This window comes from Acinonyx jubatus, chromosome E4 (genome assembly GCF_027475565.1).
Source record: "Acinonyx jubatus isolate Ajub_Pintada_27869175 chromosome E4, VMU_Ajub_asm_v1.0, whole genome shotgun sequence".
Taxonomy (NCBI): domain Eukaryota; kingdom Metazoa; phylum Chordata; class Mammalia; order Carnivora; family Felidae; genus Acinonyx; species Acinonyx jubatus.
In genome coordinates, this window is record NC_069395.1 from 47441618 (window position 1) to 47467920 (window position 26303).

Here is a 26303-nt window from a genome sequence, read left to right on the forward strand (position 1 = left end):
GCCTAATTCAAGGCTTACCATGAAACACTCCCTGCTTTTAGATACATGTGCTTTGCACTCTCTGCTATTAGATATATCAAAATATTATCCAGTCTCAGCTGCTGTTTTCAAAATGGCTTGCTGTACTATCTAGTGAATATCTGATGGTTATTTCATAGTTTTTTGTTTCTAGATCCATCAGACATTGGCTCCCCTGCTTCCCTCTTTTATCCTGACACAGACACTGGTATCAGTAAGACCTTGTGGCTGCTGGTAACTACTCCCCACACAATTGTTCTTGGAAAATATATTACCCAGTTTTGTTGTAGATACTATCAGTGGAGTTCTGGTTTTGCTATCTGGTTTTCTCTATGTGGAGCCTCAGGAGAAGCCAAAAACTATGCTGCCACTGCACTGTATCTTCCCTTCAATTAGCAATTTAACAAGGGATCTTGAACAAATGACAGACTACTCACCAGGTATTTCAAGAGAGCAAATCACAAAGGTAGCTTTTATATCACCTTGGATAAATAAAGGTTAAGCAAGTGTTTCCACAAGTTAGAACAAAAGTTAAATCTATACTTAGTATATACTTCTAATCATCAAGGTGAATTTCTGCATAAATCTGTTTACTAGGAAGAGCAAAGAGCTCTGCTGTAACATTAAAAGGTTTTTTTTTCAATATATGAATTTTTTTTCAAATTGGTTTCCATACAACACCCAGTGCTCATCCCAAAAGGTACCCTCCTCAATACCCATCACCCACTCCCCATCAACCCTCAGTTTGTTCTCAGTTTTTTTTTTTTTTAATTTTTTTTTTCAACGTTTATTTACTTTTGGGACAGAGAGAGACAGAGCATGAACGGGGGAGGGGCAGAGAGAGAGGGAGACACAGAATCGGAAACAGGCTCCAGGCTCTGAGCCATCAGCCCAGAGCCTGACGTGGGGCTCAAACTCACAGACCGCGAGATCGTGACCTGGCTGAAGTCAGACGCTTAACCGACTGCGCCACCCAGGCGCCCCTGTTCTCAGTTTTTAAGAGTCTCTTATGCTTTGGCTTTCTCCCACTCTAACCTCTTTTTTTTTTTTTTTTCCTTCCCCTCCCCCATGGGTTTCTGTTAAGTTTCTCAGGATCCACATAAGAGTGAAAACATATGGTATCTGTCTTTCAGATCTGCCATACAGATATGCCTTATTTCACTTGGCATAACACTTTCCAGTTCCATCCATGTTGCTACAAAGGGCCAGATTTCATTCTTTCTCATTGCCACGTAGTACTCCATTGTGTATATAAACCACAATTTCTTTATCCATTCATCAGTTGATGGACATTTAGGCTCTTTCCATACTTTGGCTATTGTTGAGAGTGCTGCTATAAACACTGGGGTCCAAGTGCCCCTATGCATCAGTACTCCTGTATCTCTTGGGTAAATTCCTAGCAGTGCTACTGCTGGGTCATAGGGTAGGTCTATTTTTAATTTTTTGAGGAACCTCCACACTGTCTTCCAGAGCGGCTGCACCAATTTGCATTCCCACCAACAGTGCAAGAGGGTTCCCGTTTCTCCACATCCTCTCCAGCATCTATAGTCTCCTGATTTGTTCATTTTGGCCACTCTGACTGGCGTGAGGTGATATCTGAGTGTGGTTTTGATTTGTATTTCCCTGATGAGGAGCGACGTTGAGCATCTTTTCATGTGCCTGTTGGCCATCCAGATGTCTTCTTTAGAGAAGTGTCTGGTGCCCATTTCTTCACTGGGTTATTTGTTTTTCGGGTGTGGAGTTTGGTGAGCTCTTTACAGATTTTGGATACTAGCCTAAAAGGTTTGTTTTAATTTCTCCAAGATTGCTGACTTGCAACCTTAATACCATGAACTTTAACATAAGCTACACTTGTGGTATAAAACTATTCACTTTGAGTTATGAATCTCGCATAGGAGATTGATTTCATCCATAAATTTGTGATAATTAAGTCATATTCTATTATAGACTTTTTTCTGGAGTTTCATTAGATAAGTTAATTTTCTGGTTAAAAAAAAAAAAGAGCCCTTAAGTTCATTTGAAATAAACTGTGTGGCTCTAAAAGATCCATTTTTTTTAAACAGTGTTAAGCTTTCTCTATCACTACCCCAGGCCATGATGTGTGTCTTTTCAATCTTTCTTTTTCTTCTAAGAGTTAATATTTATTGAGCAATGGCAGGCACTGTTCTAAGCATTTCATTTTGAAGTCATTACAACTTCACAAAACTGAGTAAATAATATCGTGACTTTACATATCATTTATAAACTAGCACAGGGGCGCCTGGGTGGCCCAGTCAGTTAAGCATCTGAGTCATGATCTCGCTGTTCATGGGTTTGAGCCCTGGGTCAGGCTCTGTGCTGACAGCTCAGAGCCTAGAGCCTGGAGCCTCCTTCAGATTCTGTATCTCCCTCTCTCTCTCTACCCCTCCCCCACTCATGCTCTGCCTCTCTCAGTCTCTCAAAAATAAACATTGAAACAAATTTTTTTTACCTAGCACATAAAGGTTAATGTATCTTAACTATTATGTGGTAGTATATCACAATATCTGTGTTTATATCTGCGAATATATGACAGTTTTCATGGCACAGTAGTTAAGATTTAGGATTCTGAAGCCAGGATGCCTGGGGTTCAAATCCTGGATCTACCTGTTACTGGCTATGTGACCCTTAGGCAAGTCACTGCTCTGTGCCTCAGTCTGTTGTGAAAGTCAAATGAATTACAATATGAAAAGCAGTCAGAATGCAGCTTGGCATAGAACTTATACAGGTCTTAGCATTTTTTTAATTGGATTTACAGTAATAACTGAATTACCATTCTGCAGCTTGATTTTTTTCACTCAACAGATGGCTCCAAAAATGATCTGCATTGCACAACAAACCTAGTTCATTTTATCTACTGTGTATTATTCCAGTGCATCAATGTCCACCTCAATTTATCCATCTTCCTATGACAGTCGTTTTATCTGTTTCCAGTTTTTACTCTGCTGCCACATGCACATCTTACATATGTGTGCATGTGCACACATGCAGCAGTTTCTCTAGAGTATACATTAGAAGTGGAAATGCTGGATCACTGGGGGTGCAAATCTTCAACTTTACTTGATACCGACAAAATGCTCTCCAAAGGGGCTCTGTTGCACAAGCAGTGGAGGACGTATTTGGTTTCTCCACATGCCGACTAACACTTAGTATTGTCAGGCCTTAAAAATAAATTAACTTTGATTCTAATAATAATTTTAAGTGGTAAAGATATCCTTCCTATGTATAATGAAGCACTTACAAAGCACCATATTCTTAACTCTTTTGGTAAAGAAAAGGATACCAAAATGCAAAACAAAATATTTAAGTTCTAGGGCACACACTTGGAAGATCCCAGGAGTGGCAACAAAATTTCTATCCATCACAAGAAACATAAGCCATTAAAAAAAAAAAAAATACTCACCTCAAACTCTCCAAGAAGTTTAGAAATAAGCAAACCCTCTGGAAATTTGGATACAACCTAATAGAAAATAAAATGCAATATAAATAGACACCATTAGGGTGCTGCTAACAAAGTATTAAAATAAAACAGTATAAACTTAAATAGTAATAAAGGTAAAAAAAAATTGAGTGAATGAATTAAAAGTCACAATAATTTAGATCAGTTTCCAGTTTTAAAAAAGGTTATAACCAAATGAAGGCAGTGATTTCCAATGTTTCCAGAGTGGGAAATCTTCTTACATAACACTGCAATGCCACAGCTCTCCAGAAATTCCTACAAATCTTTAGCAAACCTATTTAGCTTTAGCTCACATAAAATAAATACCCTACAGCATAGCTTCAAGTATTTTAAATGGAAGGAAAAAATATAATGGACACTATAGAAAACTTTGAAAAAATACCATTAAGCAAAGAAAAAAATTATCCATAGTCATTGTTGCCCATATGCACATAAAAATATCTATATTTAGTATAAAAAATAAGGGCATTTCCATAACAAGTTTTTATTATCATACCACCATCTTTCCATGGCAGTAAATACCGATCAACATATTTAATGGTTATAGGGTTTTCTAATAATTCAATATATTTATATTTATTTACTAGATCCTCTCTTTATGGTTGTGTCCTGTTTGTTATCATCACAATTCTTATAATTATTCTCTTATTTGCATCTCTCACACTTGTCCAACTTTTAGGAAAAATTCCTAAAAGCAAACTTATTCTATTCCCTTAAAGTATAAAAAGCTTTGTTTTCCCAGATTTTTCCAAATTTTACATATTTAATTAAAAAGTCTAAATCAAGTTTCAGAAAAATATAAAAATGACTCCAAAATCCTGTGACCCAGAGATAGCTGCTGCTCGTTTTCAGAAATCATCCTTTCAGAAACCCCTTTATGTACACACACATTACACATGATTTTACATGAAAGGACAACACTTAACATGCTATTCTATAAACCCTGTTTTTAAAGTCTAACAATATGTCAAGAAGATACTTCCATGTAAATTAAGTGAGATATAAAGAAACATTTTTATGAGCCACATGATGTTGTATAGTTTGGGTAGTTAATTTAACCAATGCTTTACCAGTGAATACTTAATTTTTCTCCTTTTTATTACCATAAAAAAATCATATTCAACATCCTTAAATAATCATCGGATACATGGTCAAATGTCCAAACAAAAAAGCAGGATTTGAATGCACCATGGTTTTTGCATTTCTCCCAGTAAAATCATGACATCAGAAATGGAATAACTTCAAAAGCATAAGAGTTGTAATGGCACTCTGATCATTCAAATAAGAATAGCTCCTGCCAAAATTTCAAGTGTACATACCCTTTAGCCTGATACGTAACAGGCAAAGAACTTTCACAAGTTAATAGGGAAAAACAACACATTAAGCCAAAGACAAGAAAAAGCAATTCACATAAGAAATACAAATGGCTACTAAGCATATGAAAAGATGCTCAATGTAAAAATCAAGGGGTATAAACTACAAAAACCCAACTGGATAGTAACATTTCACGGTCACTTGGGGTGTCAATCTGTTCAAACCTTTTAGAGGGTAATTAGGTATTAATGACCAAAACTACACTATTCAATACCTTTGGCAAGTCTACTTCTAGATACATGTTTGAGGACATTACCTGTAGTATTTTTTAATAGCCAAGGCTAGAATAACCCAATTTAATTAACTGCACATCTTATAAATGAAACATAGTACATCGACAGAGTAAAATGCCACGTAACTTTTAGAATATTTGACATATATGTGTACGAAACTGATACTGTAAAGATCTTGAACTGTTTGCTAACAATTTATTGGGGTAAGGGGAAGAACAAAAGGCAGGCAGCATTTCTGGCACTTCAATTTTTAAAATAATTTTGAAAACATTAAAAAATTTTAGGAGTGGGTATTTTTTTTTTCTGATCTTAAACGAATAGCCACTCCATTTGCTATATATTTGAAAAGATCAGGTATAAGTGTAAAACTAATAAATACTTACAGGCAAATTAAATTTAACCACAAATGAGATCTAAATATATAATTAGAGGTGCCTGGGTGGCTTAGTCTGTTCAACGCCAATTTTTCAGCTCACGTCATGATCTAGCAGTTTGTGAGTTTGAGTCCCACATCTTTCTCTGTGCTGACAGCTGAGAGCCTGGAGCCTGCTGTGGATTCTGTGTCTCCCTCTCTCTCTACCCCTCCCTTGTTCGTGCTCTTTCAAAAACAAACCAACATTAAAAAATTTTTAAATTGTACAATCAATCATCCCTATTCATTTCCCAGAAACAGAAAATACTTACCAATTTTATCTTATGTTTTAGTTCTGGATTGATAGTCCCTCCAGGCCCAATTTGTGCAATAACTGATTTGAATGTGTTCTCCAACTATGAAAAAAAAAAAAAGTTCAGGTTATAATCCAAAAAGATCAAAGATAAATATGAACAATATGTAAAAGGAAACATCTACCACAGGAAATTTTATTTCAATCAAATGGGTAAAATATTGTTCTTAAGAGGCACTGTAGCATTTCACACCACATAAAATACCTCTAAAATAGATGCAATCTATAAAACTAAACACTCTAAATTTTCCAGAATAATTAACATTCTCTTTAACAATTAGATTCTAGAGTATCCAATTTTTCAATCTCCTACTCGTACCCAGAAAGGATTCTTGTCACTAGTTTCCTTCTATTTATTTTTTTTTTTTAATTTAAAAAAAATTTTTTTAACATTTATTTTTGAGACAGAGACAGAGCATGAACGGGGGAGGGGCAGAGAGAGAGGGAGACATAGAATCGGAAGTAGGCTCCAGGCTCTGAGCCATCAGCCCAGAGCCCGACGCGGGGCTCGAACTCACGGACCACAAGATCATGACCTGAGCCGAAGTCGGACGCTCAACTGACTGAGCCACCCAGGCGCCCCTAGTTTCCTTCTATTTAAAAAAATTCAGTGTTTACTAAACATATGCTTAGTGAATGCCAAATGCAAGGAAGAGACTGGATGATGGAAGGTCCCTGGGAGGCAGGAAAGCACCTGAGCCTGGCAAGAAGGAAAAGCTCTTCTGCTGTAGTAGAAAAAAAAAGGGAGAAAGAACCAGGAGGCATATGATACAGAATGTGGGGTCAGGTAGAATTACTACCTGATGACTTCAGTATTCTCTGTGAGTTGGGCAGCAAGGCCCATTCCTAAGAGTTAGAGGGAAGGGGAAGAAAGTTCAGGCAGTTGAGACAGTAGAAAAATAAAGGCGAGAAAATGATGGAGGACTGTGCAAGGGCAACAGGCCAGCAGTTCTAAAGGAAAACAGGAGAGGCCAAAGTTAAGACAACAGGGGACTATGGATTTTAGCTGAGAGAAGCCAATGGCATGGAGGGGCCCCAGTAAGGCAGAAGATGTACAGGAATACTTGGAAAAGCAAGCTGGAAGCACAGGCAAGCATGGTCAGAGAAGCACGGAGCATATGCAGACAGCCCACACCCAGGGAACAGCTACAGCAGGGAGATCTAAAATGGAATGAAAGATCATGGAGTTATGTTTAAAGACAATGAGTGGATAAAATATGTTAGAAAAGACACAAAAGAGAAAAACAACAAATTACCTAAAATTTTATCACACAGACGCAAACATTATTAATACTTTTTCATTCTAAACTTTGCATTTTTTCATCTTTCTTCTTGTTGACACTTGGCCTGTTATTAGTAACAAACTGTGTAACCTTTTTAGGTCTCGGTTTCCTCATCTGAAAAATGAATTTCACTATCTCTTAAGGTTGACAAGGAAAGGGGATGGGGGGGCGGATTAGGTTCCCAAGATTATTATATCACTAGCTTTCACAAAAAGCCTCAGCCCTTGGGCTTATGTTCTTCATACATCTTCTGAATCGCCATGAGATAACCCCCTAAAGCTCCCCCAGTGAACAGTAAGAGCATCTAAAGGTAAAGGATTCTTCACATCCCAACATGCTCCCCTCATTTGAAGATTCAATACAACAACTTCTTGTCTTATCACTGTGCTAGGTGTTTCAGGGGACACACACACACACACACACACACACACACACACACACACAGTCACCTCAGTGCCATTCTTCTCAAGCCCCTTAAAATTAAGTAGGGAAAGGAGATAAATGGATAAACCACTATAAGCTAAGGCTGACTCTGAGCATCACCGAAGAGGTGCAGAATTGCACAAGGACATATTATCACACTAAGTTATAAATATAACGAAGGCTTCCTTTTTGAAGAGCTGGGGAACATCACAGAGAAGGGCGGTAGAGAAGGCAATAAAGGTATAAAGAACTTCATGAACACAGGAAAAAAGGAAAAAAATAATAATAATTTGCCTGAAGGGAATAAGGAAAGAGCGGAAGACAACACTGACAAAAGGAGAAGGAAGTACTACAGAATACCTCAGATGCCAAACTAAGGAGTTTCACCGGGTTATGTAGACAAATACATATGTTGGAGATTTTTAGCAGGGCAGAGGCATCATCAGAAGTTTAATCTGGCAGCAGCAGAAAATGATACTGGGAGGGTGGATGACCAACTGGGAGGCCACGAAAACTGAGGGCAGGCGTCTTCACCAGGGCACTAAGCAAGTCAGACTAGAGAGAGGGGGCACGACAAAGGTGGGACATGGAATCTGGGAAATTAGGAAAGAACACCGTGCAAAGGAGGGAACTGCTGAGGGATGAATAGGAAGAGGCCAAGGAAACAGCCTCAAAGACTATACGGTTTAGAAGGAAAAAGGACCTGGGTACACAGAGATAGGATTTTGCTGTTTTTCAATCAATTCCAAAAGCTTGAGAAACTGGGAGGTAACAGGATGAGGATTACAAATGTCATTTTTCCCTCTGAACTATGGCTTGTAACAGGCAAATCACAAGCTAAAAATTGTCTCAACATTTTTAAACAGCTAGGGGAGAAAATAATATTTTGTGCCACATGAAAATTATATGAAATTCAAATTCCAGTATTCATAAAGTTTTAATGGAACATGGCCACACTCACTCATTTACACATTATCCACATGATTGCTTTTCGCACCACAAGGGTAGAGTTGGGTGTTTATCACAGCGCCTCAAATATTTACCATGTGGCCCTTTAGAGAAAACAGTTACCAAGCCTGGGTTTACAATGCTCTTACCTAGGAACAGAGTGTTTCTCAAGAAGGAAAAAAAAAAAAAACAACACAACAGGGGCCTGGGTGGCTCAGTCGGTTAAGTGTCCGACTTCAGCTCAGGTCATGATCTCACAGTTCCTGAGTTTGAGCCCCACATCAGGCTCTGTTATCGACAGCTTGGAGCCTGGAGCCTGCTTTTGGATTCTGTATCTCCCTCTCTCTCTGCCCTTCCCTCTCTCTCTCTCTCTCTCAAAAATAAACATTAAAAAAAAAATTTTTCTTCAGGGCGCCTGGGTGGCTCAGTTGGTTAAATGTCTGACTTTGGCTCACGTCATAAGCTCGTGGTTCTTGAGTTCAAGCCCCACATCGGGCTCTGTGCTGACAGCTCAGAGCCTGGAGCCTCCTTCAGATTCTGTAACTCCTCCTCTCTCTGCCCCCAACCCCAGCTTGTGCTCTGTCTCTCTCTCTCTCTCAAATGTGAATAAACATGAAAAAAAAATTTTATTATTTTTTATTTTTTAAAGTAAAAAAATGGGTTTTAGCCTCAAGCTAGACCACTATATTAAGCTAACTTTAAACTGAATGGGGTGGGGAGATTTTTTAAAGTTCAGTTAATCTTGGGGATATCTATAATTGGAGGGTAGAAATTAAAATGGGGGCCGGGGGCAGGGGTAAGAAAGAAAGGTAATCAGTGACTGACATAAGGAAAGTAATCAAGAGGGGCCTCTGATTTCAATAATCCTCCAGTCCCAGATGCCTAAATACCAAACAAAAAGAATGAATAAATCAAGTGAACAAAACATTATCAGAGCATAAATAAAGATGGAAAGTGATGCGAAAAAATACCATATTCAGAGAGGAGCCTCTAGGAACAGAGAAGAGGCAGAGAAGAACTTTGAATCAAAAAGATGGACTCCTCAGAAAAAAGGATAAAGACATAAATAGGCAACTGATAAATATTAAGCAATAAAAGCATCAAGCTCATAAAAAGACAATAGTCCAATATAGTTACCTATCATATTGGAAAATTAATTTTATAATAATGCCCATTCAACAAAAATGTACTGAACACATACTATGTGCTGCACACTGTAGGGGTCAATAAACTAGATACGGTCACTGCCCTCCTGGAACTTGCAGTCTGGTGTGGAGAGACAGACATGAAACAATCATAAATATAATTGCAATTATAAAAAATATCATGAAAAGATCCACAGAGTGTTATGAAGGGATAATATGCCAGAAGGCATTAGAAAAGCACTGGGAGACCGAACATACTGGGTTGGTGGCGAGGGAGAGATCATTTATACTGAGTATCATCAAAGGTACAAGAAGCACATTCCTTACGCACCTTATCTCAGTGCTACCTGAAACTTTTACGAGGACAACTTAACTACATAAAAATACACACTCCTTTTGATGCAGTGACTGTTGCTCTAGAAATTTATTCTGTGGAGTAGCGGATATATGCAAATTTGAACAAGATTTTCATCACAAGGCTATTTTTATTTTTTTAACTAGGCTCCATGCCCAACGTGGAGCTTAAACTCATGACCCTGAGATTAAGACTCACACACTCTACCGACTGAACCAGCGAGGTGCCCCCACAAGGCTATTTTTAATAGCAAACACTAGAAACAGCCTTAGTGCCTAACAAAAGTTACAAGTTAAATAAATTATGGTGCATCCTACTCCCATTAAAAATTGTATTGGTGGGGCACCTGGGTGGTTCAGTCGGTTAAGTGTCCACCTTCAGCTCAGGTCATGATCTCACGGTTCCTCAGTTTGAGCCCCACGTTGGGCTCTGTGCTGACAGCTCAGAGCCTGGAGTCTGCATCGAATTGTGTCTCCCTCTTTCTCTGTCCCTCCCCTGCTCATGCTCTGTCTCTGTCTCTCTCTCTCTCAAAAATAGACACTAAAAAAATTTTTTTAATTATGTTGCATTACAATATTTAACAGTGTGGGATGTTCACAATTCACAGTTATGACTTAAAAAAGCAGGTCACAAACCTGGACCAGAATGATTCTATTTAAAAAAAGAAAAAGTCACTTAGCATAATACTCTCTAGCTCTATGTACATCACTGGAAATGGCAAGATTTCATTCTTTTTTATGGTTGAATAATATTCCAGTGTATGTACATACCACATCTTCCTTATCCATTCATCAGTCAATGGACACAGGCTATTTCCATAATTTGGCTATTGTAGATAATGATATTACAAACATCTGAGTGTAGGTATCCTTTTTGAAATAAGTCAGGGCAAGAAAAATACCATATGATTCCACTCATATGTGAACTTGAAGAAACAAAACAAACAAGCAAAGAGAGGGGAAAAGAGGCACACCAAGAAACAGACCTTTAACTACAGAGAACCAGATGATGGCTAGAGAGGCGAAGGGGTCAATAGGTGATAGGGATTAAGGAGGGCACTTGCAATGAGCACCAGGTGTTGTATGAAGGGTTGAATCACTGTATTAAACACCTGAAACTAATTACACTATGTTAGCGAACTGGAATTTAAATTAAAAAATCAGCTTTTCTGGACGATAAAAGTACAGGTGATTTTTATTTTCTTCTGTGCCTTCTTGTATTTCAAGTCTTCTATAATCAATCTCTATTACTTTTGTAATAAGATTAAAAAGGTTTTAAAAACAGACACCTGGGTGCTATTTAGAAACATGAGGGTGGAAGCATTTTGAAAAGAAGGAAGGTACAGAAGTGACATCTTAGAGGAATATACTCCAGCCCTTTGGCCATATGGTACAACATGAACACATTTCTGATAAAGATCACAAAACTGGCACCAATACACACAGGGAAGCAAAGCTTTCAACTGCTTAAATATTTGCCAGATACCTCATCTGACTAAAAGCCAGGCAGCACGGAACGTGACTTGCCATACTAAAAACTTCACCCACACTCACAAGAAAACGAGATAGTGAACAGCTACGTTGAGTTGGCCAGAGAACACAACTTCCCGAGAACTGCATTAATGAAGCCAGGAACGGCTCCTGCCGACAGGAACTGTTTAGCGTATCCAGCTGCTTGTTGAGGGAAGATACTCTTACAGGATAGCTGGGCCAGGTCACCAAGTGAGATAAAAGAAGTATCCTTTCTTATATGCAATAACCAAGCACACCTCCTTATTCACACAGAAACTACCAAATCGTCTGGTTGCAAATTAAGTTAGGTGCAAACTAACACCCAGCCCTGATTTTTAATTCGTTTAAGGCGAGATCTTTTTATAATTCCAGGTTTACCTACTTTAAACCTCATGCTGAATGTTACAATGAAGTTTTCTACTATGTAAGATGGGGTAGGGTGGGGTAGGGTGGGATGGGGTACTCTTAAAGCTAGACAACCTAGAAATGTCAGATCCCTGTTCCCGACCAAACCCCTGCCATTGTTACAGGCCATGACCTATTCACAATAACAGTAACACTAGGGTTACCTGTGATGTAGGACTACAGGAAGCTTCACTCACTAGAAAATACAGCTAATCCATTCTCACCTACTCACATTTGCATCTCCATCCAAACTTCCCTTCAGTCAATCTAAAGGAAATTTAATAGAATGTGGTAAAAAGATTATTGTATCTTGCAAAAGAGGCTTTAAACTGTTCTAACCATTTCCTTTGTGAAACAAAGCATTACAATGGACAAAGGGTAGATACTAGTGACCACCCTGGCTGTTTCTCTTGAAGGTGAAAGATGAAAAAATACTAACCCTCATTTTACAAAGGAGAAACTTATTTTTCTTCTTTTTAATAACATGTTTTCCTTATTATAAAATAACGTGTTCACTGGAAATACGTGAAATACAGATGATCAAAAAGAAGTCTGTAAATTCATAATTTAAATTTGTTACAGATCTGTTCTTTTTCTATGCTCATAAATACATGTGGAGTTTTGACCAAAAACACATAGCAAACTGACCTAAAATTTTGAAGAAATGGAAGTTGTACTTTTTAGAAATAGGACTACGTAAGATCTGGTAATTATGTAGAGTATGGTCTGCTACCACAGTAAAATACATAGTTCAAGAATGAGAGCCCACTCTTTGGAACAAGATTTAAATAGTTCCAATGGCAAAAACTTCACCCAGAAGTGAAATGTGGTTATTAGACAGCAGCTACGAGGAATTCTTGGAGCTGCAAAACACAGGATGAAACTCAAAGGAGAAAAGATATAGAAGAAGTGTATGTGCATCTTTCTCACCCTTCTCCCTGGAGCCATGCCAGGAGCAAAGGTCCTAGACTTTGCATTTGTTATTCCCTGGCTCTGATGGCTAAACGCACAGTCGTCCCACCCAATTCTATACAGTCTCCAAAAAACATGCTATATCATTCTCTAATATTTTGTTCGGGAATTTTTAATCAATACGATAAATTTGGAAAATGGAAATAACTTCAAACACTGGAAAAGCCAAAACAAACTTATTCATTGTGGAGCTTCACACAGTTAATTTATTTGGACTCAATCATTCTGAGTTTTGCTTTGTTAGGATAGGTATTATGTTTCCTAAAATTCGTATTTTAAAGGCCTAACCCCCAATGTAATTTTTTTTTTTTTGTGGTGAGGTATGAGGGTGAAGCCTTCGTGATGGGATTAGCACCCCTACAAAAAGAGAAACCAGAGAGCTTGGTCTCCTCCATGTGCACACACTGAGGAAAGGCCATGTGAGCACACTGCGAGAAGGGGCAAGCCAGCAAGAGAACTCTCAGCAGAACGCAGCTACGTTATTGCCCCAGTCTGGAACTTCCAGCCTTCACAACTGTGAGAAAATAAATTTCTGTTGTTTAAAGCTACCTGATCTAAGTTACTTTATTATGGAAGCACTAGCGACTAAGACAGTCCAGAGAAAACCTTCAGTCTAGAGCTACCCACAAAGGTATTACCTTTCTGAAGATCCTATTTATAAAAGTACAACTTGCCATTTCTTCAAAATTATAGAGGAGTTTACTAGCTGTTCCTACTCAAAACTCTACAAGTATATATGTTTCCTTTATAAGCATAGAAGAATAGATTTATAACAATATTAAATGATATTATACATGGAAAACCCAACAGACTCCACCAAAAGTCTGCTAGAACTGATACATGAATTCAGGAAAGTTGCAGGATACAAAATCAATGTACAGAAATCAGTTGCTTTCTTATGCACTAATAATGAAGCAACAGAAAGACAAATAAAGACTGATCCCCTTCACAAATGCACCAAGAAGCATAAAATACCTAGGAATAAACCTAACTAAAGATATAAAAGATCTATATGCTGAAAACTATAGAAAGCTTATGAAGGAAATTGAAGAAGATATAAAGAAATGGAAAAACATTCCGTGCTCATGGACTGGAAGAATAAATATTGTCAAAATGTCAATGCTACCCAAAGCAATCTACACATTCAATGCAATCCCAATCAAAATTGCACCACCATTCTTCTCGGAGCTAGAACAAGCAATCATAAAATTTGCATGGAATCACAAAAGACCCTGAATAGCCAAAGTAATATTGAAGACCAAAGTGGGAGGCATCACAATCCCAGACTTTAGCCTCTACTACAAAGCTGTAATCATCAAGACAGCATGGTATTGGCACAAAAACAGACACATAGACCAATGGAATAGGATAGAAACCCCAGAATTAGACCCACAAAAGTATGGCCAACTAATCTTTTACAAAGCAGGAAAGAATATCCAATGGAAAAAAGACAGTCCCTTTAACCAATGGTGCTGGGAGAACTGGACAGCAACATGAAGAATGAAACTAGACCACTTTCTTACACCATGCACAAAAATAAACTCAAAATGGATAAAGGACCTGAATGTGAGACAGGAAACTATCAAAACCCTAGAGGAGAAAGCAGGAAAAAACTTCTCTGACCTCAGCCGCAGCAATTTCTTACTCGACACATCCCCAAAGGCAAGGGAATTAAAAGCAAAAATGAACTACTGGGACCTCATCAAGATAATAAGCTTCTGCAAAGCAAAGGAAACAATCAACAAAACTAAAAGGCAACCAACGGAATGGGAAAAGATATTTGCAAATGACATATCGGACAAAGGGCTAGTATCCAAAATCTATAAAGAGCTCACCAAACTCCACACCCGAAAAACAAATAATCCAGTGAAGAAATGGGCAGAAAACATGAACAGACACTTCTCTAAAGAAGACATCCAGATGGCCAACAGGCACATGAAAAGATGCTCAATGTCGCTCATCAGGGAAATACAAATCAAAACCACACTCAGATACCACCTCACGCCAGTGAAAACAGCTAAAATGAACAAATCAGGAGACTATAGATGTTGGAGAGGATGTGGAGAAATGGGAACCCTCTTGTACTGTTAGTGGGAATGCAAACTGGTGCAGCCGCTGTGGAAAACAGTGTGGAGGTTCCTCAAAAAATTTAAAATATATCTGCCCTATGGCCCAGCAATAGCACTGCTAGGAATTTACCCAAGGGATACAGGAGTGCTGATGCATAGGGGCACTTGGACCCCAATGTTTATAGCAGCACTCTCAACAATAGCCAAAGTATGGAAAGAGCCTAAATGTCCATCAACTGATGAATGGATAAAGAAATTATGGTTTATATACACAATGGAGTACTACGTGGCAATGAGAAAGAATGAAATCTGGCCCTTTGTAGCAACATGGATGGAACTGGAAAGTGTTATGCTAAGTGAAATAAGTCATACAGAGAAACAGATACCATATGTTTTCACTCTTATGTGGATCCTGAGAAACTTAACAGAAGACCATGGAGAAGGGGAAGAAAAAAAAATGTTAGAAAGGGAGGGAGCCAAAACATAAAAGACCCTTAAAAACTGAGAACTGAGGGTTGATGGGGGGGATGGGAGAGAGGGAAGGGGGGGTGCGCCCCCCCCATTGGGATGAGCACTGGGTGTTGTATGGAAACCAATTTGACAATAAATTTCATATTAAAAATAAAAAATAAAAAAATGCCAAATAAATAAATAAATAAAAGAAAAACTTCCCAATTCCTTTTAAGAGGCCTGTATTACTTGGATTATAATTTTTTTATAATTATAATAGTTTTTCTTTAGAAAAGAAAAGCACTATAGAATTCTGACTCAAATTACATGTATGTGGATTTTATCCCACACTCAAGCAATTCTCCAACATCAGCTGGGTATCTTGTACTTCAATTCATGTCTATCTACCTGGCATTACATCAGCTTCCATAAATTAAGGGCCAAGTCCAACAAGATTGTGCCCCACCCCCACCACAATTCCAAGTCCAGGTTATTATCTGTGCTTCTGATCAAGTTACTATAAATCAGAAGTTCCATGACACCCTCCTTGGGTTCAACCGAGTTGCTAAAGCAGCCACAGAACTCATAAACATTTTACTTACTGATTTATTACTGGTTTATTATAAAACAATATAATGCTACACCCACAAAAACTCAAAATGGATTAAAATTGAATGTAAGATGTGAAACCATACAAACCCTAAAAAAAAAAAAAAAACCCACAGATGGTAAGTTCCTTGATACCATTCTTGGCAGTGATTTTTTAGATTGGACACCAAAAGTACCAAAAGCAAAAATAAACAAATGGGACTACATCAAAAAAGCTTCTACACAGCAAAGGAAACCATCAACAAAATCAAAAGGCAACCTACTTAAAAGGAGAAAAAATTTCTAAGTCCAATATCTGATAAGGGGTTAATATCCCAAATACACAAAGAACTTATACAACTCAACAGCAAGAAAACAACCAAATTTTAAAATGGGCAGAGGCTCTGAATAGACATTTTTCCAAGGAAGACATACAGATGACAAACAGGTACATGAAAACGTGCTCCACATCACTAATCATCATAAAAATGCAAAGCAAAACCACAATGAAGTATCACCTCACACCTGTTAGAATGGCTATTATCAAAAGGACAAGAAACAGTAAGTGCTGGTGAGGATATGGAGAAAAAGGAACCCTGGGGCATGTTGGTGGAATGTAAATTGGTGTAGCTACTATGGAAAACATTACAGAGGTTCCTCAAAAAAACCATACTACCACATGATCCAGCAACTTCAGTTCTGGGTACTTATCCAAAGGAAATAAAAACACTAACTCAAAAAAATATCTGAATCCCTATGTTCATTGCAGCATTATTTACAATAGCCAAGACATGGAAACAACCTAAACATTCATCAGCAGATGAATGGACAAAGATGGTATGATACACACACACACACACACACACACACACACACACACACACACACACTGGAATATTATTAAGCCATAAAAAAAAAAGCAAGGAAATCCTACCATTTGTGACAACATGAATGGACCTTGAGGGCATCACACTAAGGAAAATAAGTCAGAGAAAGACAACTGTATGATCTCACTTATACGCAGAATCTAAAAAACAAAATAAAAATAAATAAATAAATAAAAACTTGAGTTCATAGATATAGAGAACAGATGGATGATAGCCAGAAGCAGGTATCTGGGAGTGGGTAGAATAGGTGGACAGGGTCAAAAGGTATAAAATTCCAGGTATAAAATAATTAAGTCCTGTACAGCATGTAATATACAGCATGGTAACTATATTTCATAATGTATTAATAAATATAATAAGACTACATGACACATTATACAATTATAATAATATGTATTATATGTTACTACAGAAAATTGCTAAGACAGTAAATCTTAAGACATCACAAAAAGAATTTCTAACTATATGTGCTGATGGATGTTAAGTAGACATACTGTGATCATTTCACATTATACACATATCAAAGCATCATGTACATCTGAAACTAATATATCAACTGTATCTTAAATTTTTTTTTAAAAATCAGTTAAAAATTTTTTTAAAGACAGAACTCAGAAATAGTGAGATGGAGAAGATGCATACAGCCAGATAAGTGGGAAGAGGCACAGAGCTCCATACCTTCTCCAGGCATGCCAGTGTCCCCCAAAACTCTACTGTTCACTAGCTTAAAAGCTCTCCAAATCCAGTATTTTGGGGTTTTATGGAGGTTTTACTACAACAGCACAACTGATTGATTCATTCACTAGGGGCCAGTGATTCTATCTGTAGCCCCCTTCCTCTCTCAGGAGGTTGGGGTAGGATTAAAAGTTCAGACCCTCTAATGACATCGTTTGCTCCAACTGGCAACCAGCCCCCATCCTTAGGTCCTTTCTAAAGACACTTCATTAGCAACATAAGATACCTTTACATTTCTTACCACTTCAAAAATTCCAAGAGTTTTAGGAGCTCTATGCTAGAAATGAGAAAAGGAATATAATTTTTATATAATAAATCACAATAGCACATCCTATAATTCTCTCAATGGATGGAGAAAATTTCAACACACATTCATGGAAAAAATTCTCAGAATCTAGGAACAGAAGGGAATTTTCTCAACCTGGTATACAGCATTTATAAAAATGCTAGAGTTAACACCATAGTTAATGATGAAAGACTGAATGTTTTTCCCCTATAGTCAGGAACAAGAATTTCCATGCTCACCATTTCTATGCATTATTATACTAGAGAGCCCAGCTTATGTAAGGGGAAAAAAAGGGGGGGGGACATACAGATTGAAAAGGAAGTAAAATGGTCTACTCCCACATGGTATGATGGTCTATGCAGAAAATCCCAACTCTACGAAATAGTTACTAGAATGATGTCAACTACAGTATTGAGTTTATCAAGTACCTTGATTCAAGGTCACAAGATGCAAGGTCAAAATATAAAAAAAATCCAATTGATTTCTATGTACTAATAACAATTAACTAGAAAATAAACTGAAAATACCTGTCAACTACAGTATTGAGTTTATCAAGTACCTTGATTCAAGGTCACAAGATGCAAGGTCAATATACAAAAATCCAATTGATTTCTATGTACTAATAACAATGAACTAGAAAATAAACTGAAAATACCCTTTATAATATCCAAAGTATGAAAAATGGTGGTGGGGAGGGTAAAATTTAGCAAAACATATGTAGGCCTTGAGTACTTAAAACTATAAAAGAGTACTAAAAATTTAAAGACCGAAGTGGAGAAATTATACTATGCTCATGGATCAGCAGATTCAATACTGTCAGGATGTCATTTATCCCCAAACTTACCTCTAGATCCCTTGTTTCATTCTAATCAAAATCACAAGAGGCATATTTATTTTTGGTAGAAATTGACAAGCTGATTTATATCAAATTAGGTTTATATGAAAATGCAAAGAACCTAGAGTAGCCAAAGCAATTTGAAAAAGAATAAAGCTGTAGGACTTAACTACATAATTTCAAGATGTTAAAGGGCACCTGGGTGGCTCAGTCACTGGGTTAGCGACGGACTTGGGCTCAGGTCATGATCTCGTGGTTCATGAGTTCAAGCCTCGTGTCAGGCTCTGTGCTGACAGCTCGGAACCTGGAACCTGCTTCTGATTCTGTTTTTCCCTCTCTCTCTACTCTCCCCCCACTTGCTGTCTCTCTCTCTCTCTCTCAAAAATAAACAAACATTAAAAAAAATAAAAAGAAAGATATTATAAAGCTATATTGAGAGAAGGGTACTGGCAAAAGAACCTGTAGATCAATGGACCAGAATGGACAGTCCTAAAAACAGAAGCTACACATACAAGTGGTTAACAGATTTCACAGAGGTGCCAAAGTAATAAGGTAGTTCAGCAAGGAAAAGAGTATTTTTCAAAAAAATAGTACTAGAGCAATTAGCAATCCATTGCAAAAAACTCTGGTCCATACTGGTACCTTATATAAGAATTAACTTGAAATCAGTAATAGACCTAAGAACTAAAATCATAAAACTTCTAGAAGAAAACATACAACATTTTTGTGACTTTGGATTCAACAAAGATTAGTTAGGCAAGAATCAAAAGAAAAATATAAATAAATTAGATTTCATCAAAATTAAAGGCTTCTGCTTCACAAAAGGCAGAACTAAGGAAATGAGATAAGCATATACCAGGAGAAAGTATTTGCAAAACATGTCTCTGGTAAAGGACTTGTACCCATTCATATATAAATAATTCTTCCAACTCAATACAAAAGTCAATTTTTAAGAACAAGCAAAGGGGGGCACCTGGGTGGCTCAGTCGGTTGGGCGGCCGACTTCGGCTCAGGTCATGATCTCACGGTCCGTGAGGGCTGTGAGTTCGAGTCCCGCGTCGGGCTCTGTGCTGACCGCTCAGAGCCTGGAGCCTGTTTCAGATTCTGTGTCTCCCTCTCTCTCTGACCCTCCCCATTCATGCTCTGTCTCTCTCTGTCTCAAAAATAAATGTTAAAAAAAAAAAAGAACAAGCAAAGGATGCAAGGAGACACCTTAAGGAAAATTTACAAATGGAAAATATGCACATGAAAAGATGCCCAACATTATTCATCATTAGAGAAATTTCAACACCATAATGAAATACCACTACACACCCATAATTAAAAAAAAAAATTAATGTTTATTCATTTTTCAAAGAGAGACAGAGCACAAGTCGGGGATGGGCAGAGAGAGGGAGACACAGAATCGGAAGCAGGCTCCAAGCCCTGAGCTGTCAGCACAGGTGTCACCACACCAACGTGTGGCTCAAATCCATGAACCATGAGATCATGACCCAAGCCAAACTTGGATGCTTAACCAACTGAGCCACCCAGGCGCCCCATGAATAGTAATTTTTTTAAGTGGACAATACCAAACATTAACAAAGATGCAGCTAGAACTCTCATATGTAGTTTTACAGTAATGTGAAATAATACAGCCACTTTAGAAGAGTCTGACAATCTCTTATAAAGTTAAACATGCCCTTACTGAATGACCCAACAATCCTACTCCTAGGTATTCACTCAAGAGAAGTCCACGATCAAAGTGTATGCAAATGTTCATAGCAGCTTTATTTATATAAATATCCCACACAGGAAAGAACCCAGATGTCACCTGATGGGAATGGATAACAAATTGAGATAGATCAATATAGTGGAACGGTACGCAACAAGAAAAAGTAACAAAGTACTGATACTGATGAATCTCGAAAGCACCATGGTAAGTTAAAGAAGCTAGACACAAATGCTAGATGTTATTTAATTCCATTTATATGAAATTCTTGAAAAGTCAAACTTACAGAAAGCAATATTTATGTAGTGTCTACAGCTGGGGAAAGAGATCAACTACAAAGCAGCATAATGGAAATTTTTGAGAATGATGGAAATGTTTGGCCTCTTGATTTTGATGATTATGCAATGAGGTACATTTGTCAAAATTCAAACTGTACATTTTAAATGGATAAACTATATGTAAGTTATGCTACTAAAGCTAGTATTTTTTAAGTTATAGAGGTAAGGCACTTTTATATCTTGAATTTAATTTCCATGTGCTTCTTCTAAGCTCTACGAAAGTTGTCATCTTGCTAATTTAACCAGGGTTTTTGTTGGTTATATTCTAGTAGCTTTTGTTCAAAACTCCTTCAGCATACACACAGTCAGAAAAGTACCAGGACTGTAGTGCTCAGGGCCAGCCATTCAGGTGAAGATATTCATGAGGGAAGCTGCAAATATACTTCTAGGACTTTGGTGAGAAGCTGGAACTAGAGACAGCTGCACAAAGTACAGGTGTCCCTCACTTTTCAAAAGTTCATGCTATGCCCTTTCACTTTTATGAAAAATCTAGGGTCCGTTCTCATTTTTGCTAACCCAAAGAAATCGAAAGAGGATTTTCACTTTTATCAATAAAGGCCAAAAGCAAAAAGACCATCCAGCAATCGTTTTACAGTGAGCGGTTATAGGGGCAGTGCGCGCCGAGCAGCCAGAGTGGCATCACCAGCCTCCTTCCCCAAGAACTACATTCAGCATCAAACCACCATAGCTTTGAATTGTGCTTTACCCCCATTTATTTTGTGCATCCATTAGCAAGATGTGTCCTAAGGTACAAAATCCATTGGCTAGATGTATCATAAGGTATCAGAAAAGCCTAAGAGAGGTTATTTTTGGGGTCTAAGAAGGCTCAAAATTTTTTCTATATAAATTAATGGCAATTGTTTCTTTGTTTTACACAGTTTCAACTTTCAAAAGGTTTCATAGGAACACCCTACTTTCCAATAGTGGGGGAAGCCTGTAACAGAAACCATGGGAGTTGATACAATTTTATTCTTTTCTCACTGCCACCTCTTACTAGCTAATAATCCACACAACAATAGAAAATGCTCAAGTTAAATCTGAAATTAAGCTTCTCCGTCTAAGTATTAACCACTGAATTTAAACACATTTTTGGTTTATACCTCCAAACTCCTATATCTCACCTGGTTTAATTTTTCAGCGTGATTCAGCCTTGAAGTCTCTACCACATTTGACTTAAAAGTATTTTCCACGTTCAGTATTTGCTTCGGTGGTTCCAAGTTTGAAGTGGGTTGCGAAAAGCGTGCCTTTGTGACTGGGGAGACTGTAGGGTAGGACCTTTGTTGTTTCATTCTAAAAGGCTGGGTAAACATTTTACCTCCTTTTGTGAATAAAAGAAGAGCGGAGAAAAGTTGTCACTAACAATTTCTACTTTATTTTCTGGTGATTCTATGTAGAGGCTACTGTGACCTAACTGTTCTCAACTCAGAAATAACAATTATGGAAAGTAAGCTTACATTTTCATATTGCCAAATAAAATTTACATACAATGGAAAAGATTAGTCATCTATAAAAGAAAACCAAGGGATCATATATGTGTTACTGAAAAGGTTGGAGTTATCTAAAAACTCCATTTAAGATCACCTGAGTATAATTACAGAAAGGCAGATTTCAATAGGTAAAAACCTAAAAACGTTTAGGAGGCCAAAAAGTCTCCAACTAAGAAGTCTGCTTAAAACTATGCTTCTCAAACTGAATAATCACCTAGTAGTATGGGAGCAGGAAAGGGGGATAAAAAGCTATAGAATAAAGGATATTATTCTAGAGTACAGATTTTTTTCTTCAAGATTTGTAGGGAGGAAAATACCACTGGCAAGATATATGCTGATGTACAACATGAATGATCAATCACTAGACCTCACTGTGGTCTCTTTCTTTACCATAAGATCAAGCCCCCCCCCCCCCCCCCCCGCCACACACAAATTGTTTCCAAGATACCCTGATGATAGGAAGAAGGGTCACAGATGAGAAACATGAACAATCCAATCACTGGGAAGGAGTATCACTCCCCCCATTCAATAAGTTGGCAAGCTGCTTTATACACTATCAACCTCTTACAACTTTAATAGCATAGGTTTGTCTCCCCAAGTTCAAGTAACTCAAGAATACTGACATTGCTGATGGTTGAGGGTAAGATTCAAAACACACACTGGCCCCTATAGTCTTCCCTGACCAGAGCTCGTAAACCCCCTAGGATATCTATATCAAACTACATTTCCTACCACAGTTTAAGTATTGGTTTCTAAACTGGGGACATTCTCATGGTTTCACCTATATTAATCTAAATACAGATTTTAGAGAAAAAGAAAAATCACTGAAATAGGCGTAGAGATTCCCAAAATAGGCTCAGTGTATAGATTCTGTATCGTCAAGGGTCTAGTGACGCACTATACAAATGATCACATTGGTCTTCTGAGACTTTAAGAGGGACAGTGATTCGGGGACGAAAGGTACAGCATACAACCCATGGTATTGTAACAACATTGTATGGCACATGGTAACTACACTGTGGGGAGCACAGCACAAGGTAGTCAAATCACTGTGCTGCACACCTGAAACTAATGTGACACTGTGTGTCAACTCAACTACTATATAGGTATATAGTAGTGTGTGTGTATAAACATAAAACAAAAACAAGAGGGACAATGACTGGGTAAGAACAGCACTGGCTAAACAGTATTAACAGCTGCGTTTCTAACCCTGGCTATAACACCTTTCTAGCCATGCAACTTTGCAAAAGTCATTTACGTATCCTGAGCTTTGTTTTCCTTATCCCTAAGACTGGGTCATTTACCCTATGGTGTGGCTAGGAGAATCCAAGGTAAAACGCTATATAAGTGGTTATCATTACACTACATAAATTATTGCAGCACCTGCTAGGATACCAAACATCAGTGCCAGCAAAACTCAGATGGCAAATGTTACTAACTAGTATTAGTTTTAAACTTTTCATCTTCCCTATCTTCCTTACGTGAACACACGCAACTAATGTTCGCTTACAGTGTTCCAGAGAAAGCAGATCTTGTATTTTTATAATAGCTACCACTTATTACACCCTTATAAATGCCAGGCACTTTTCAGACCTCATCTCGTTTCATCCTCAGCACTACTCCAAGAGGCAAGTATGATTATTCCTATTCTAGAGATGAGGAAACTAAGGCTCAGATGTTTTAAGTAACTGGAGTGAGATCACTCAACCAGCAAGTGGCAGAGCCAAGATGCAACTTTGACAAACTCTGGGAGCTTAGGCATTACCTACCTCTCTATCTACCATGACTGCTCCAAAATTTGCTAACCCACAATTACTAAGTTACTAAGTACTAATGCTAACATGCTTACCTGCTGGCCATCCTCTCTGCTTTTCCTCTGTTACACTCTTCCTTAGCATCAACAAAGAACCTGCTCTGGTCTGCTCTACTGAAATGACGTCTGAAGCAGCATTAAGTACTTCAAACATAGAGAGGAATCCATACTGTACATACTGGAATGAACGTCCAAATCGCCTGGAAAATGCCTTTTCAAAATCAGAAAGGAGAACGGGAGATAACGCCAACAGGTCTTTCAACTCACTCTTCACAACAGCTGGAAGAATGGGAGGCACCCTTCCCCGGTAAGGTACTCGCCGACGGGAGCTCGGCCCAGAGCAAACACTGGCCCTTCCCCTTGGCATGGAATTTCGAACCTTATGGTTGCTCCTCTGTTTTGCAACTAAACTTGCTATTCCTTTGGTGGATTCATCTGGAATGGCTAAGGAGGTGTGAAAAAAGAAATCACAGTTAGATGAAAACTTGCTCCTTTCTTTACCCTTACATCTGTGGTTATACAATTTTAATTCTCCACGGAGCTGTGTATCTAGGTAACATGATAAACATGAACCCTTGGTTCCTCCATCTCTTTTAGACAACCACTTGTTAGCTCCTCTATCAGAAGATGAAGACAGAAAGATCAAGCCCAATATTTAACATTACTTCTGACTCCTGAAATATCTGAAACTCTCAAGATGAACAAACTTTCCTGCAATGTTTTTTTCTGTGCGTCACGAAATTTAAAACATGAATTCATAGTTAAAGTCCCATTGTTATGCTTCTTCCAATTTAAGGTGCAATAATTTGAAATCACATGCAAAATGTAGTTCCTGTGAATGCACATTTTTCTGGAGAAATAAATTCTTGATTTTGCTAAAGCTTTAACTCTGCCCACAACTTCAAAGGTAACCATGAACCCTCTCCCCCTCAAAAAATTAAAATCCCCTGCCCGGGGTGCAGGATAATCGCTATAACAATTCTTTTTTCTTCTATATTTTTAATTCCAGTTAACATACAGTGTTATATTAGTTTCAGGTGTACCACATTGAATAATTCCATACATCACCTGGCGTACTCCCCATTGCCTATTTACCAGAAAAATTCTTTACTAATTACGTGTTACTTATAGATCTTCAAATTCTAAGCTTACCTTTCAGTATTACAGTACCATCCCCACAAGGGCAGACAGTGACAACATCAGGCATGTCCAACACCAGCTCCATAGTGGACCGATATCCAAGAACCCGGAGTGGTAAATGGCTGCCAACCATCAAAAGGTACTCCTTTTCCAACTGCTGTGGGGTCAAACCATCTTTGGTGGAGATGAGAAGTGACCTTATTTCTTTCCTCAGGCATTCCTGGATACGCTCTTGTTCAGACATAGCACCCTACCGGATTTAAGATAGAAACGTGGCTCATTAGGAAGAGCAGACAAACCCAAGAGGGAGGGAGGGGAGAGTTTAAAAGGATCAATAGTGGAATATAAACAATAGACACCAGAGTTCTAAAGGTGATAAAGCAGAAGCAAAACCATGAGGATTCTCTGAAACTCGGCGTTTCACACAATTCAAGCTCTCTCAACCTGTGTCGATTCACCTGCACGCGTCTGGAGACATCATTGCCCCTGGCTAACGTGTGGGAAGTCCAAGTTCCTGGCTCGACTTTGCTGAAGCCCCGATAACGGTTTGTCTGGGGTCTCTACACCGCAAACTTCGCTTCAGACGGGATCCCTCCTCGACGCTGGGAAAAAGCTCGGGAAGGAGGCAAACGCAATACCGCCTTCCCCAGCGCTAGGCGAGGGCTCCCGGTAAAGACGCTCGCACCGGCATACCTGGTCCGGCCCAGACCGACGGGGAGGCTGCCCGCTTCCTCTTACCCAAGTCAACGACCTCATCTGTGCCCGGGAGCGGGGTCCCCTGCCCACCCCAACGTCCCTCCCTGCCCCCAGGCGGAAGGGGAAGCTTCCCTTCCCTCGATCCCTGGGGACTGCCCACGCAGCGAGGGGGTTGTGGGGAGAGGCCGGCAGGAGGCAGGCGGGTAGAGTGTCGCCCCTCACCCGTGTCGCCCACAGTGCGGGCGCTGCCGTTGCGTGGCCCAGAGACTCAAAGGCGCTCTCCCGTCCAGCCGCCTTGGAGGAGCAGCGCCAAGGCGCCCGCGCGCCTGCGCACCAGTGCTGGAGGGCGGGAGGCGTGCAACCCGCGCGGCGTTCCAGCCCCGAGGGCGCGCGGCCGG

General features: G+C 38.8%; 1 protein-coding gene across 6 annotated transcripts in view; it reads right to left on the reverse strand.

Annotated features, from left to right (window-relative positions):
- Window positions 1-26303, reverse strand: part of TDRD5 (tudor domain containing 5) — a 104877-nt gene that overhangs the window by 72023 nt on the left and 6551 nt on the right. For 4 of the 6 annotated variants that reach the window (XM_027074332.2, XM_027074331.2, XM_027074330.2 and 1 more), the window contains exons 3-7: window positions 25222-25459; window positions 24106-24513; window positions 21891-22087; window positions 5788-5871; window positions 3440-3496 (exon numbers count right to left, since the gene is read on the reverse strand). In XM_027074332.2, the coding sequence (XP_026930133.1) occupies window positions 3440-3496; window positions 5788-5871; window positions 21891-22087; window positions 24106-24513; window positions 25222-25453 (978 nt within the window). In that variant the 5' untranslated portion in view covers window positions 25454-25459. Of the gene's footprint in view, window positions 1-3439; window positions 3497-5787; window positions 5872-21890; window positions 22088-24105; window positions 24514-25221; window positions 25460-25667; window positions 25689-26127; window positions 26240-26303 lie in introns of those variants that run through there. The other 2 variants (XM_015075521.3, XM_053209009.1) reach the window with 2 other exon arrangements.